At 36.8% G+C, this 15,757-nt stretch overlaps 1 protein-coding gene across 10 annotated transcripts; it reads right to left on the bottom strand.

The window, feature by feature from the left end:
- On the bottom strand, window positions 5,826-15,448 carry LOC109823897 (pentatricopeptide repeat-containing protein At5g14080). Of its 10 annotated transcripts, none has more exons than XM_020390333.1 (7): window positions 13,981-15,448; window positions 12,463-12,756; window positions 12,232-12,364; window positions 11,968-12,106; window positions 8,904-8,974; window positions 8,435-8,698; window positions 5,826-8,257 (listed from the first exon to the last, which is right to left on the bottom strand). In XM_020390333.1, exons 1-3 carry the CDS (start codon window positions 15,410-15,412, stop codon window positions 12,333-12,335), a joined length of 1,758 nt encoding a protein of 585 aa, XP_020245922.1. In that variant the 5' UTR covers window positions 15,413-15,448; the 3' UTR covers window positions 5,826-8,257; window positions 8,435-8,698; window positions 8,904-8,974; window positions 11,968-12,106; window positions 12,232-12,332. The 10 variants fall into 10 exon arrangements, with proteins under 10 accessions (XP_020245922.1, XP_020245917.1, XP_020245916.1 ...); XM_020390328.1 differs by having other exon boundaries at window positions 5,826-8,549; window positions 8,629-8,698; XM_020390336.1 differs by having other exon boundaries at window positions 5,847-5,935; window positions 8,029-8,698.

Genomic DNA, 15,757 nt, shown 5'->3' with positions numbered 1-15,757 from the left:
GATAAAGATGGATATGTATTTAAGTTGGAGAACAATGTTATGAATATCATATTTAATCAAAAGTTGATTGCTTATGGAACATTGTGCAATGGCATCTATATTCTTAATCAAAATACAATTCTGAACACTTATCACACTAATAAAAGAAAGCACTCAGTTATGAATGACGCTTTCTTATGGCATTGCAGACTTGGTCACATTAATAAAGAAAGACTTGGCGAGCTTCATAAGCATGGATATTTAGATCCATTTGACTTTGAGTCTTATGAGACTTGCAAGTCTTGTCTTAAAGGTAAAATGACCAAGACTCCATTTACAGGAACTGGAGTAAGAGTTACAGAACTCTTAGGACTGATACATAGTGATGTATGTGGTCCTATGTCTACAATGGCCAGAGGTGGCTACTCCTACTTTATTACTTTTACTGATGATTTTTCAAGGTTTGGACATGTGTTTTTGATGAAACACAAATCTGAAGCACTTGAGAAATTTATCGAGTACAAAAATGAAGTAGAGAACCAAACGGGCAAGAAAGTTAAAATTCTTCGATCGGATCGAGGAGGTGAATACTTGAGCTCGGAATTCTTAGGTATTTTAAAAGAGAATGGGATTCTCTCTCAGGTTACTCCACCCTTTACACCACAGCTTAACGGCGTGTCAGAAAGAAGGAATCGTACCCTATTAGATATGGTACGTTCCATGATGAGTAACACTGAGTTACCTTTTTCATTCTGGGGGTATGCATTAGAAACAGCAACACACTTACTGAATAGGGTTCCAACTAAAGCAGTGCCTAAACCTCCATATGAGATATGGAGTGGGAAGAAACCACATCTTAATTATATTAAGATTTGGGGATGTCATGCTTATGTAAAGAAGCAAGATCCCAAAAAGTTAGAGGCACGCTCAGTATTATGCAAATTTGTAGGATATCCAAGGAATTCCATTGGATATCAATTCTACCACATCGATGAACAAAAGATAATTGTTTCTCGGCATGCCACCTTCTTAGAGAAGGAATTTCTTGAAAAAGAAATTAGTGGGAGCATGGTAGAACTGGAAGAAATTTCAGAGATACAAAATATTACTGATAAATTAGTGGAACCAGCAAATTCAGTTATACCAGAAGAACCTCAACCACTCCACAGATATCCAAGGCGATCTCATGCACCTAAGACACAATATAATTTTTTAGTTGAAGGTGGCATGTTAGATCACGTCATAGATGATGACGAACCTTTAAGTTATCAGCAAGCCTCTGAGAGTAGGGACTCTGTTGCTTGGCATGATGCAATGAAATCTGAAATAGACTCTATGTACACCAACAAAGTATGGATATTAGACAATGCTCCTAAAGGGGTGATACCCATAGGTTGCAAATGGTTGTTTAAGAAAAAGTTGGGTGTAGATGGAAAAGTAGAGACTTTTAAAGCTAGACTGGTAGCTAAAGGTTTTCGTCAAAGACCTGGTTTGGACTACGATGAAACTTTTTCTCCAGTGGCTATGCTCAAGTCTATTCGGATCCTACTTGCTATAGCTGCTCACTATGACTATGAGATCTGGCAAATGGACGTTAAAACTGCATTTCTAAATGGTGATTTAGAAGAGTGCATATATATGACGCAACCAGAGGGTTTTGTAGTTAGTGGGAGCAGTGGAAAAGCATGTAGATTGCTTAAATCTATTTATGGACTGAAGCAAGCATCACGGAGATGGAACATCTGTTTTGATGATGCTATCAAAGAGTTTGGTTTCATCAAAAATCCAGATGAACCATGTGTGTATAAAAGGATAATTGGGAGTATTATATCGTTTCTTATTTTATATGTAGACGATATACTCTTAATCGGTAATGACATACCGTCATTACAAGCGGTTAAAATTTGGCTATCAAAAAGATTTTCCATGAAAGATTTAGGTGAAGCATCCTGTATACTGGGTATTCAGATCTATAGAGATAGATCTAAAAGGATGTTAGGATTATCGCAATCTAGATACATTGGCAAAGTGCTAAAACGGTTTAGCATGGAAAATTCCAAGAAAGGTTTTGTACCTGCATCTCCTGGAATCTCCCTCTCTAAAAAGATGTCTCCCCGGACTGATGAAGAGAGGAAACGCATGAGTCTAATTCCTTATGCCTCGGCAGTAGGATCGATCATGTATGCCATGTTATGTACTAGACCAGATATCGCTTATTCACTCAGTTTGGTAAGTAGATACCAATCTGATCATGGAGAAGAGCACTGGAAAGCGGTCAAGAATATACTTAAGTACCTTAAAAGGACTAAAGAGTTATTTTTGATATACGGTAAAAGTGACCTCCGAATGGAGGCTTTTTCCGACTCAAGCTTTCAGAGCGATATCGATGATAGTAAGTCTGTATCAGGATATGTTTTCACCCTCAATAGAGGAGCTGTCAGCTGGAAAAGTTCCAAGCAGGATACAGTAGCAGACTCGACTATGGAAGCTGAATACATTGCAGCTAATGATGCAGCTAAAGAAGCTGTCTGGATGAGGAAGTTCCTTTTAGAGCTGGAAGTTGTTCCCACCATTAAAGATCCAGTACCTTTATACTGTGATAATAATGCTGCAATAGCTCTAACAAAGGAACCCCGATCTCACCATAAGTCCAGACACATTCTGAGGAAGTATCACTTGATCAGGGAGATAGTTGATCGCCGGGAGATCAAGATTGAAAGAGTAGACACAAAAGATAATATAGCAGATCCATTCACAAAGGCAATTGCTCGTTCACAATTTGAGAAACTTGTTGAGCTATTGGGTATTAGATACTATAATTGGCCTTAGTGCAAGTGGGAGTTTGTTAGATATAGGTGCCCTGCAGGCAATTATTGTATATTGTAACAGGACCTATATGTATATAACATCCTTGTTCAAAATGATAGTATGCTATTTTGGTCAGATTTATCTGATGTTCTAAATATACAGATAATGTCCTTAGAATAAATACTAGACTATCAGACATTTCGGATAGTGATCGTAATGAAGAGATCTGATTAGTCGGTAACGTATATTCTAAAATGTTCCTAGTTGATGAAGTAAGAGTTTTTTTTAAAGAATGTCTTGTAAATGGAGAGTACTTTTCAGTTCCTTACGATATTCCAACGTTGTTCTTTACTGTAAATATTGTTGGGAATTTAACGCCTAAATCCCCTAATGCAACGGAAACGCGGTATAGAGAACAGTACACCAAGATTTACGAGGTTCGGCAACTGCCTACGTCCTCGGGAGCCACACAGATAATTTCTTATTAATCAAACAAGAAATTACAAATCAAGAGCAAATCCCTAAACTGGGATTTCTCAAATAAAACACTGTAGCTACAGTGTTAATGATTAAAGGGTATGAACCCTATCAATTATCAACTTGAGAATAAATGAATAACCCCACAATATAAAACCCCTATTTAATTCCCCCTTCTCTCTCTCTTCTTAAATTCCTTTTTCTTAATCTCCCCTCAAACAGTTTGAGAGCTGGAGATGAGATTGAAATCACTGCTGTGATTTAAGTTTGAAACGCAGCTGCGTTTTTGGGCGTTTTCGTCGCCGCCAGAGAGGGAAACACGGAGGGAAAGGAGAAGCACTGCAGCAGCGAAACCCTAGCTGGGGGAGGGGGTTTTATAGGCGGATGTGGAGGGCTGGCGACAACCTGTCGCCAGCTGCCCGCGGACGCCAGAATCGAGGCCGAACGCAGAGATGAGAAGGGGGGTTCGAGCGCAGAGTTCGAAGGGTGCGTTCGCCGAAGTGTGCGTTCGTCGAAGTGTGCGTTCGTCGACTTCGCCTGCGTCATCTCCGTCATTCTCGAGCTCGTCGAAGCTCGTCGGAGCTTCTCGGCGTCGGAGGTTTGTATCCACTCACAAATTAACAAATATAGTGTGATTCCTCAGAATACTTGCAGTAATACTCTCACCATTGATAGGATTTAAAATCAAATGCTATAATGTTGTTAACTTTGTCGCCATATAAACAAGCGACACGCTTAGCTAACTTTTGATCATCGAAGTCCTAACCGCTCTAAACCGTGTGAAACATGATCAAACATTGTTCTACCCGCATTAAAAGAAAACCCAAACACGACCTTACTTGAACAGGATCTGTTCTATAGGCTCGTACAACTGTATCCTTGAGTTCTAAGGAGACAGGCCAACTAGTCTGGTGGATGACACGTGGACTCCGGCCCAGAGCGTGATTGATGGTTGAGGTCCACTGTGGATCGACGCTGTAGAGGATCGTTCCCAACGTAGCTGTGAGCTTGCTGGGGCGGGCCGGAGCCTGTCTGACAGACTCCAATGAAGGGAATCCATGCTTCATACATGCAAAATACGCAACGGAAGACTATATGTATAATTATGCTATGCATGTAGAGAGCATGAAATACATTATAGGACCATTCTAATTAAATCTAACATAATCCCTATATTAAAGAGAGCATACAAGGGTTATATGAAGGGAATCCATGCTTCAGAAGAGAGATTGTTATATCTTTTGATGTCAAGGTTATCTATTTACAGGCACAATTATTTTGGTCCCATGTAACTGACTTATCCAAGCAATACACTCGGGGACCAAGTAATTAACATTTGTTCCAATTACTTTGGGCCTAAGTAAAAGCTCTAGTGCCAAAACTTCTACAACCTTCAACGTTGCGTTTAAGCTCCTACTTACCCTTTGAACTATTCCTTTTGTCCCTCCATACTCCCCGAACTATTTTAGTCTCATCTTACCCATTAAACTAACCAATTCGTCCTTATATTCCCCTAAACTATATTTTGGCGCGCATTACCTCCTGAATTATCATTTTATCCATTTAAATTATCATTAAATTAATAAATGAGAATTGGTAACTTGATACCAAAAGTAACAGCTCAAAAGGTAATGTGGGACTAAAAACAGTTTAAGATGTAAGAATAAGACGAATTGAAAAGTGCAGAAGATATGATGAAACTAAAAATATTTCAATAGGTATGGACAAATTGAAAAGTTCAAGGGGCAAGGGTAGAAATCTTGTTTCTACAATCTCCACTGGTGTCCCTGACAGTGTAACACACCATAATATATGTAAATATTCAAAAAAAAAAAATGTTTAGTAGGCACTCAAGCTCAAAAAAGAATATAGCGTGACAATAGTGATAAATGTTTAATCATCATCTTGGAAGTAAAATCTCAAGCAGGGGAATCAGTGGCATGCAAAGTCATCTGCAACAGAAACCGACCTAATGAACTTATTTGAGAACTATATACTAAATTCATATATAACACAATAAATAAATATGTTATCAGAATCACCAATTTCTCATGATCTCCTGAGCATTTGACACATAACACTTCATATGCTTCCTCACGAATCATGGCGTGCAAAAGATGTAAGTATTTGGTTTATAGTCATCACAAAACAAGAACTAATCTGAACTGATGCTTATGAGAGTTTACCTATAAATTTCTGTTACGAGGTACTAATGTTGACAACTTCAATCATAAGAAAATTACAGCTATTATGTATCAAACGTTTACCATACATGTCTAACCTAAAACCATCCACACTATTAAACACAGAGAACACTTCGAAATCATCTAATTCTCTTCTGTCATATGAAAAGGACTCAATCAACAAGCAGCCTGAAAAGCTAAAGGAGTCATCTTGAATGCTCTATCCCACGCATACTGAAACTTGACAGAGTGAGAGCTCGCGATGCCCTTTCCATCATTTACCAGATAACCATCGCGGTCCCTTCTAAACATATCCGGGTCTACATTGGTAGTGCTCGCAAAGCCCTCAGAGTTCAAGAACACATTGATCAGGGTACATCCGCAATTGTTCTTCACCTCCACCTCGAACACTGAGTCGTATCTGAACTTCGTTCCAGTGTTTGTGATCCCAATCTCGATACTTGAGATGTCACATCTCAGGCCTTTCACTGTAGTTTCTAAACGATGTCAATAAATGAATAGGAAATATAGTAAATTACAAAAACAACCCAAAGTTTTTAAAAGTGACACCCCCTCTCTTTTTAATTTCTACAGAAGTAACTTGCATGTGAAAGTTAATATCATAGGTTATGACAATTATACGCCTCCCATATAAACATATACATGATTATCTTATTGAAAATCAATTATTACATTCAGTATTGTTGACTATTTAACTAGAATTGAAAATGAGGGAGATAAAGTGTCACTTTTAAAATCTTAGGGAGATTTTTCACCGATAATGGAAACTGTAGGGGAAATTTCTATAATCCCTAAGGGAGAAAAAAATCAGGAAAAAAAAAACATGAAAGAGTCTTAAGTGATACCTTTGAGAAAGAAAAAGAGGAGGAGAACAGACAGGAGAAGCTTAGGGACAGTTGCCATCTCTTCCTGAATGTTTGCCGGTGTTGAGTGCTTTTCAAGTTGGTGGATGGAACAAAGACTTGCTCTAAGTATATATAGAAGGCTAAGAAGGGGAAGGGATTTTGTTTTCTGAAGGTGATACGTATCATTATCATTATCGATCAATCTTTTTCATTTTAGACAATATGTTAAACGCAATCGACTCTGTTTTGCCTAGACACCCTCCGAAATTTTGTTTTTTCATGCACTTATAAAATGCAACTTTCAGTACTGAAGAAAAAGCACATGCGAACGCAAAATTTCAAACCCTGTGGCTACAGAAAAGAATTCTGAAGGGTATAAATGCCAAAGATGCTTGACTCATTATATGAGTAACTTATGCTAAAATCAGGACCATTCCTATCTTTTATAACATTTTTATAGTAGAACCAATGGGACATGATGGCTCGGAAAACCTTCTTTGACCCAAGACAATAGGGACAAGCTTGGTCAGCTTCTCGTATTATCATAAGCCTTCTACTTTAACTGAAGAAAGTATAAGGAAATGTCTAACGTGAACAGCTTTCTCGCTGTCAATAGGCAGACCTCTTGTCATCAAGAAAATCCAAGACAATCCCCACCAGAACTACACAAGACTCATTTCTCAGTCAATAGATAAGTACTTCCACATTTACTGACCTAAAAGAAAAGGGCCATCCAAAGTCACCATCTGAGTAGGAACAAACCACAGACTCAGCTCGGACTTTGAAGCATGAATATATCAGACATCCTTGGGTAGAAAAGTCATTGCATCTATGCACATAATAATTAATTTCAGGAGTTATGAGTGCCATGAATTTAGTTAAAGAATTCATAGATTGAGACTTACATTATAGCAATAATAGCTTTTAAGAAAAGAATTACAGAATTACAGTTATTATAGTTCGTCTGCAGAACTATATAATTAGTCTGGAACGTAATGCATTATCTCTCACGGTTTATCTGAATAAAGCTCGAAATAAAATTGTTCTAAGGAGAAATGAGGTTAGAACACAGTATTTCCAAGAGCAATTTTATGCAACAAACCTGTTCCTACAAAGAAATACAAGCGCCATGCATTTGGTAAAAGAATTTAAAGATGAGTATCAACAATAGTTCTTATTAAGAATTAGAACTAATATAGTTTGATTGTACAACGTTTACTTCTCTGGAACTTAATGTATTAGCTCTCAAAGTATAGCAGTATAGCTGAATACAGCTTGATTTAATTTTGAACATGCCTTACAGTATAGCTGAATACAGCTTGATTTAATTTTGAACATGCCTTCTGTGGAATTTGGTTCTCAGCAAAGAAGAGAATAAAACACAGAGTCTTGTGCAATTCTATGCAACTTCGGGTTGTTTGGTCTGTTGCAACTATAATTGCAATGAAAGTCCAAGTTACCGACTACAATTTCTATAGTTCTAGCAAATGCTGTTAAATGCAATTGTAGCGGCAGTTGCTTAGTTCAATTATAAAATTTTGTAACAAGCGACTCCAAAGTTTTTTATAAAAAAAGAAAGAAAAAAAAAATACAATTCTTGTCACAGGTGTTTCTTTAGGGATGCCAAGTTTTTTTAATTTCTCTTGTTGCTTGGTTATAACTGGACTTGCAATTTAAATCTTTTCGTTGCTTAAAACGTCGTAACCGCAACTTACATCAAAATCTGTGCAGGTCATCAATTGTAACTGGAGATATTTTTGTAACTGTAATTGCAACTGTATTGATTAGCTACAATTGGTGTAACATGTCCCAGTGGCGATCAAATAGTTCCTAATTTGTTCACGCCATGCATACATGTTCCCATCCTAACTCCCGATAGCATCTTCAAGATCGCCCGGCAAGAAGACATCTTCCGAGCGGGTCCCACTTAGGACCTCATAAGACCTAAAGAGAGGAGCTTATTCAAGTAAATTGGGTTTCTAAAATTTTTCCCAAGTGTGATCGGAACCAATGAATACAGATTTATTCCAAAGTTGTAGCAGGTAGGGATTAATAAATAACTAGTCAACAACCACATTTAAAAGCTTAATTAAAACAGAATAAGGAGCATAGATGACCAACCTCTTTGTGTCCCTATTCCCCCTAAGTCAAGTCTTTCATGCGTTTCTCATGTCTCTTGCTTAAGTCAAGTCAACTGGTGAGCCGAAAGCACTCGCCCACTCAAAAAGAACTATAGCTGAATATCCTAGTTTATTAGAGATAAGGACACCTAGGAAGGAAAAAAAATATTGGAGATGAATATGCAATTCAGTTACCTAAAGCCATATTTATTAGGTTTTGATCACCGGTTAGAAAGTGTAAGCCCAGATTGATGGCCAATGATGACTGAAAGACGAACAAACTCCTGTTAGTCCTTTAAAGAAAATCATAAAAGGAGGAAGAAAACATTATGTGTCTCATTATCAACCTTGTATCAGTACAATCAATATATAATATCAGCACAATCAGAATATTTATCATGGCAGAAAACACTAACTTAAAAATTTGTACAAATCAGAATATTGTATTAATGCAATCACCAAATTCCTACCTCTATGATTTTCTATAGAGGCAGTGCAATCACCAACTTCATCCCTCAAACAGCAATAGCAAATAGCTTATCTAAAATAGAGAGAATTAGCAAGTTTCAATTTTTTGGTTGAAAACCAGTGAGAAAAAACACAAACCATAATAATTTCTAGCTGCATTCTGATGTGACAAGGTTAGATTCATTGCTTAGAGCCATTACAGATCTGCACTTCCATTGTTAGCCCACAGAAGGTCGTTGTCAATTGGGTTGATGTGGATTTTAGATAAGTCAGACTCAGATACAGGCCTCAAATTTAAAAGAAATGAAACTATGAATAAAGCACAAGGTAGTTAGCAGTTAAGATCTTTTGAGGAGCCAGATGAGATCAGAACCAAGACAAGATGATCTCTTTGAGTTACTAGACATACAGAAGCTACAAATATAATTAGCAAGGTGGGAAATAATAATGTCAACTTCGAATAAGATCACTCTTTTAAATAAAATTTAAAGAATTTAAAAATAAAGAAATTCAACAACTCAATGGGAGTCAAAAAACAATGAATAAAGTTTTCCTCTAAGGAAGAACAACTTCTCTCAAACTTCCCCTTCCTTAAGCACCGAACAACTCCACAAGACCACAATGCCACAAACTAAACAATAGAATAATTTAAAAAAGATAAGGGTAAATTTCAATTTAATAAGGTTCACGAATCATGATTGTTGATGTTAGTACTTAGTACCATGATGTTTAAATTTGCCTAAAGGTAGCCAAATCTTTTAAGAAGCAGTTAACGCTGTTAACAGTGAGGATGTTAAATGGCATTTCTACTGTTGTGATATAAATAGAAGAGAATAAATGAATAATAGGAGTATTCGAAAGGTTTTCTACAAGTGTCCAAAAGCAATCACATGCGTAGTTATGAAATTCGCAGGACCTCACCTTGAACCGCCATATGGTTCGCCCATTCTAGAACGCAGTACATTAGACAGTACATTAGAATATTGGTTCGCTCTGGTAAGACTATCAGCAGCAGATGGGCAATATTTGCCATCCACCTCAGCTTATGTCCCCACCAATTCAATATTTAGCACCCTCTTTTCTTTCAGCTCCACAGTAGGAAGGCAAATATGTACTTTTTTACTTTATCTATACCCCACCATATTTTATCTTTCATCCACATCACTCTATCATATACCCCACCATATTTATTCATTCTACATTCATATTTATTTATTTCACATATGTTTTATAAATAATATATAATATTTAAAAATGGCATTAATTTTGCAATTAATAATATATAATTTTTTTTTAAATGGCATTAATTAAATTTAAAAATTACTTAAAAAACAACACAACACAAACTTTAGGCTCTATTTATAGAGCTTGAAAAATGAAAAATATTGATGTAAAAATAAAAAATTAATTTCAATTAATTATGGGCCAAAATATTAAATAAAAAAATAGGAGGATAAGAAAATTAGCCGGACCAATAAGATTGCGACACGTCTGCGCCTGCTGGGCCTGCAGCAGACCTGTCGGACGCGTGGGTTTGCAGGTGTGGGGCTGAGTTTTCAGATTTGCCCATTGGCAAATTTTGCCTTCCAATTCACTCTCTCTCCAGTTGCCATCCAAATTGCTCTACTGCTGCATCTAATATTTTCAGATTTGCTCTTCTATTGCGGCTGGTCTAAGCGAACTGATTTGCCAAATTTTGAGTGCCATTTACAGTTTACAGAAGGGCTTAATTGCACTAAAACACCCTATAGTTTTCCCTCCATTGCACTTATATATCCTCACTTGTTTCTAGCAAAACTCGTATACCTAAAGTTTTTATAATTTGCACTTATGTACCTTCACTTGTTTTAGCAGCACTTATGTACCCTCAAGTTTGAAATTCGTGCACTTAAATACTCTAAAATTTTAAAAAGTGCACTCAAATGTCCTAAATTTTTTAAAAATTGCAGTTAAATACCCCGAATGCAAACTTGAGGTTGTTTAAGTGCAAGTTCTAAAAATATTAACGGTATTTAAGTGCACATCTTTAAAACTTTTGGTTATTTAAGGGCATATTTTTAAAACTTTAGGGTACATATTCGAACAGAATCTCCAACGATCAACTAACAGAGCATCAAAGTGTAAAGTAGGTGCAACTTTAGGTTCTCATTTTGACAGATATAAACTTCAGAGTTCAGATATCAAGTTAAATAAAAAAAATGTGTGAAATTTAGAGTATTAGTGAAAATAGCCCAAGAAGAAAATGGATAGGAAGATAGTTTGAACTTTAAAAGCAAGATCCTAATGAACATCCTCCAAGAAACTCTAACATGGAATGTCGAATAGAGCATGATATTTGAATATCCCAGCTTAATTTACTACCACAACCCCTGTTAACATGCTCGATGACATATCCAGAACTTTAGGTTCTTCAAGAACTGAGAATGGTCTGTCGTATCTTTTTTTTAATTACTATTTTTTGTGACCATCATCATCAGAAAAAAATTATATTCTCATCCACAACCCAGGTGAAAAGATTGCGTCAGAAAGCGCCCTAAGATTAAATTTAAGATCTCTTCATTTGATTGTCGTATCCTGCAAATGACATAAAGGACAACGTCCTAGAAACTCTGGACCAACTAATAGGATATTTTCCAAGTTGCAATTCAGAGCTTTTTTAATATACAAATGTGAATTTCAAAGTTATTTTCACAATGTCGACAGGAATCACACAAAACTTAACTAAAACAAAATGTCGATGATTCAGTATTATACACATCATAGAATAGTATTATAGTAAGAGTACAATTTTTTCTTTTGACGACAAGAGCACGTCAATGCTAATTAGAAATGAAAAGAATTTTTGAATACATGAATCATGGTGCAAACTGCAAGATGAACCATGCAAATCTAGCAAAAGCCAACTTATGGCAATTTTGTACTTCCTTAAAATAAATATGTATATCATATCCCTATTATTTACAAGCTGAACACATAAGTTCAAGCATATAATTAAAGATATCCTAGTCCCTAGATACGATTGAACAACAACCTCATGCTGTAAAATAATTTGTTTAGTAATGTAACCTTCAGGTGCCAAACATGTACTAGTTCTTTAAGATCATCAAGGAGGTACCACTTCTTATCAGCTTTTGCTCCTTTGTAGAGAGCAAATTTATCTGATGTCAGCATTCAGGTACCTTTTCACAACTCTCCTTGGTTGCATCTGTGTGCATACATTATAAGAGGATACACGAAAATAGTAGGTTAAATTTGCGTACTAATAACAAGGCAGAAAAGAAACTACTGATATCTCATAATGGGCATGACAGATGATAAATAATAAATTACCTTGTACAGGAGTTGCCACAGTAAACTAGAACAACGTTGCTGCCTCCTGCCTAATTTTTCAGGTTTGCTCAAGAGAGGGAATAACCAACTGATTGTAAATCTCAAGGACAGGAATCAGTCGAAAATAAGTCACCTTCAAGGAAAATCATATGTTATTTATCTGAAAAAGGGTTGTTAGCTACTTAAACCACAAATTAGAAGTCATGCTACTTCATGATTTGGTAACAACACCTGCCAACATTTTCATCCAAGGATCGTCATTAGAAATAAGGCCATGCACATGCATAAGCCGAAGTAACTGCAGGACTGGCTCCAGCTTTGGTGCAGTAGATAGAGAAGCAATTAGCTCAGTTAACACTATCTGAAACTTAGAAGAGAAGTTCCCTTTAATCCATTTCATGTGCTCAACAGCCATCTCAATTTCTCCAGCATCTGTTAAACTTTTTAGCAAAATAACATGTGAACCAGAGTCTTCAATATTGGAAGGAAGTCCATGCATAACATTAGAAGCTTCAATGTAATTAGCTGCATAGAATAAGAGGATTAAGAGAAGGGAATAGTGATTATAGATGAACAAAACAGTAGCATAAGACAGCCTCATGGAAATTAAATTTCTAAAAAATGGAGAGCATGTCCAGTCATATAATTGACTTCGCTATGGCTTTGCTAGTAAAATATAGAGCACAATAGCATAAGCAATTTCTATGTAGGTTTCTAGCTCACAATATCATACAGAACATCAGCAAAATATTGACCCACCATTTACGCAGCTCGGTCACACTTAGGGTTCGCAAGAGCTGTAAGCATTTGCTAACTAATAGCTATAATGGTGCAACACGAAATAAATATGTAGAAAACAGATTAAAATTCAATTAGGTGTCGTATCCTTCAGGACCGTTAAAGAAAATCGCGCTCACAGGGCCTTATGCAATACTTTAACTCCCGAAGAAAAAGGTGAGTTGGCTTATATATATTGATTAACAAACTCTAATCATAAGAAAAAGCTAATTAAGTTTCACTTGCAGGAGCCTAAAGCCATCTCTACAGCTTTAACTTGAAAATAATAGAATATTAAAAATATTAACTTTAGATTGAAGCCAAACTACTATATATTCTCCTCAGTGGGACTACAAATTGAGTTACAGTCAGTTACGATATGGATTTCATATGGTTTTGCAATGGAAATAATTGATTGTATTCATCGTAACTTTTCTTTCTTCCGAAGCTATGATATCCGGAGATTGATTATGAACAATATTATTGTTAGGATATAAAAATATAACCCTCAACCCTCACAATAACTATTTTGGTGTAATTGGTTAAGTCACTATGACATGGTATTAGAGCAACCAAGGAACAAATCCCACTATGACATGGTATTAGAGCAACCAAGGAACAAATCCCACCGGCCATGAATTTAAAGCATGTTTTAAAAAAAAATTGACATCACTGCGTGAGTCTAGGTTTTGGTCAATAAACCTGTAGAGGCATGTTAGAGTATAAAAATATAAACCCTCAACCCTCACTACAACTTGGGAGTTTTGGTGTAGTGGTTAAAGGGATTTTAACAGTTATTATACATAGAGCTACTTAGCTTCTGTCATATAGGGAGCGAAGGAGTTAGTACACATTGGAACAATTTAGCAAAACTTAATATATGAGATTAAGTATTAACAAATTGAAAAAAAGATCCTATTAAAACAAAATCATAAATAACACGTGAAATTCCTTTCATGAAAACTGGCATACCTTCTTTACAAAGAGCAAGTATCAATATGCTCAGTGTTGATTTAGCAAGTACAAGATCCTGTTCCACAGACTTATTAAAGATATCCACTGCCTCTTCCACTTTCTTTTCCTGGCATAACACCCTAATGATCAATTTATAAGTAAAATCATTTGGGTGTATCCCCTTACCAGTCATATGATGAAAGAGACGTTGAGCCTCTTTGACTTCATCCTCCTGCAAAAGTTTCTCAATGAGGATATTATAAGTCCTCAAATTCGGACAACACCCTTTTGCAAACATCTCATCCCACAACTTCTTCGCTGGACGGAGGAGGTCCTCTCTGCAACAAGCTTCCATCAAGCAGTTGTAAGATGATATATCCGGAGCAAAACCATTCTTCCTCATGTCCTTAAACACATCATAAGCTTCTCTCAACTTCCCTACTCTACACAAAAGTGACACCATCAAATTATATTGTTCAACTCCAACAAAATAGCCCTTATCCAAAAGGGTTTTAAACAAATCCCAAACCTCACCGCCATTTCCAATCTCACAAAGCTTTGCACTGATATGACCCAACAATGCAACACTTGGGAACCAATCCTTCTTAATCAAATACTTCAATAGGAACACTGCAGAGCCTGGATCAACATCAGAAATGGACCCAATCAAAGAATTGAGCACATCATCATCAATTGGGAAATCTCCATAAACAATAGCCTCACCCAATTCCCGTGCCTCAGAGATTCTCCTTTCCGATATCAACCAAACAATGAACTCTCTGTAATCATTAATCCTTGGTGCAACCCCAAACTTTCTCTTCTGCTTCAATATTCTCCCGGCCTCCTCCACCCTATTCACCAACCTAAACCCTTCCGACACAATCCTATACGAAATAAAATCAGGTTTCCACCCAATCATCCTCAATTTCTCCAACGCAGCCCAAGCTTCTTCGATCTTGCCAGCTCGACAAAACCCATCAACAATCAAGGCAGCGGTCACCGACCCATTAACTGGAGAACCCATTTCTCTAACTTTCTCAACCAAAGAAAGAATCTTGTCCAGTCCTTCAAATCTACAGACCCCCCTGATGAAACAACCAAAACCCACATCGTTAAACTCGATATTTCTCATGCGCATTGTATCGAACAGGTTGTGTGCAGGACCGATGAGGTTGTTGGCAGCGAGAGCAGCAATTGTTGAGTTGTAGTATCTTGTGGGCTGTTGAGAGGTTGATTGGTGAAGGATCGTAAAGGCTTCGATAGGCTTATTGGAGAGCAAGAGGGAAGCAATGGGAGATTGAGGAATGGTTGGGTTTGATGATGATGATGAGGAGGAGGAGGAGGAGGAGGAGAGGAGAGAGAAGCTGTGAAGGGTTTGATTCAGGGTTTTGGGTTTTGATGAGAGAGAAAATCCGGGGAAGGAGATGAGGGATTTGATTAAAGGGAGCATGTCTTGAAGTGAGAAATAAAAGAAATGAGCGCCGAAAATTTCTCTTGATTTAAAGCACGAAGCATTTTCATTTTATTCATCCTCATTTCTCCTCAATTACATTTTGTCTTCCATGGATTACATTATATAGATGTGGAAGAGAATACTAAAAGTCACAAGTAGGTGAAGAGACTTTTTCTAGTAATGTCCACATTCATTGTATTTATATTTACAACACTCCCCCTTGGACATTACTACATGATGTCAATGCCTCGTTAAAAACCTCGCTAGAAAAACCCAGTGGGATAAAAACTAGTCGAGGAAAAGAGTACACGACATTAGTAGATTATTGTTACATTAGTTGCC

The sequence above is a fragment of the Asparagus officinalis genome, chromosome 9 (genome assembly GCF_001876935.1).
Source record: "Asparagus officinalis chromosome 9, Aspof.V1, whole genome shotgun sequence".
Classification (NCBI taxonomy): domain Eukaryota; kingdom Viridiplantae; phylum Streptophyta; class Magnoliopsida; order Asparagales; family Asparagaceae; genus Asparagus; species Asparagus officinalis.
The sequence above is the reverse complement of the archived record's forward strand: the minus strand, read 5'-3'. Positions and strand labels throughout refer to the sequence as shown.

Coding starts and splice junctions, on each gene's coding strand:
- LOC109823897 (XM_020390327.1), bottom strand. CDS start 15,412: ATGCTCCCTTTAATCAAATCCCTCATCTCCTTCCCCGGATTTTCTCTC. Junction 12,757..13,980: donor ACTTGCTCTTTGTAAAGAAG/GTATGCCAGTTT, acceptor TATTCTATGCAG/CTAATTACATTGAAGCTTCT. Junction 12,365..12,462: donor TTGGATGAAAATGTTGGCAG/GTGTTGTTACCA, acceptor TTTTCCTTGAAG/GTGACTTATTTTCGACTGAT.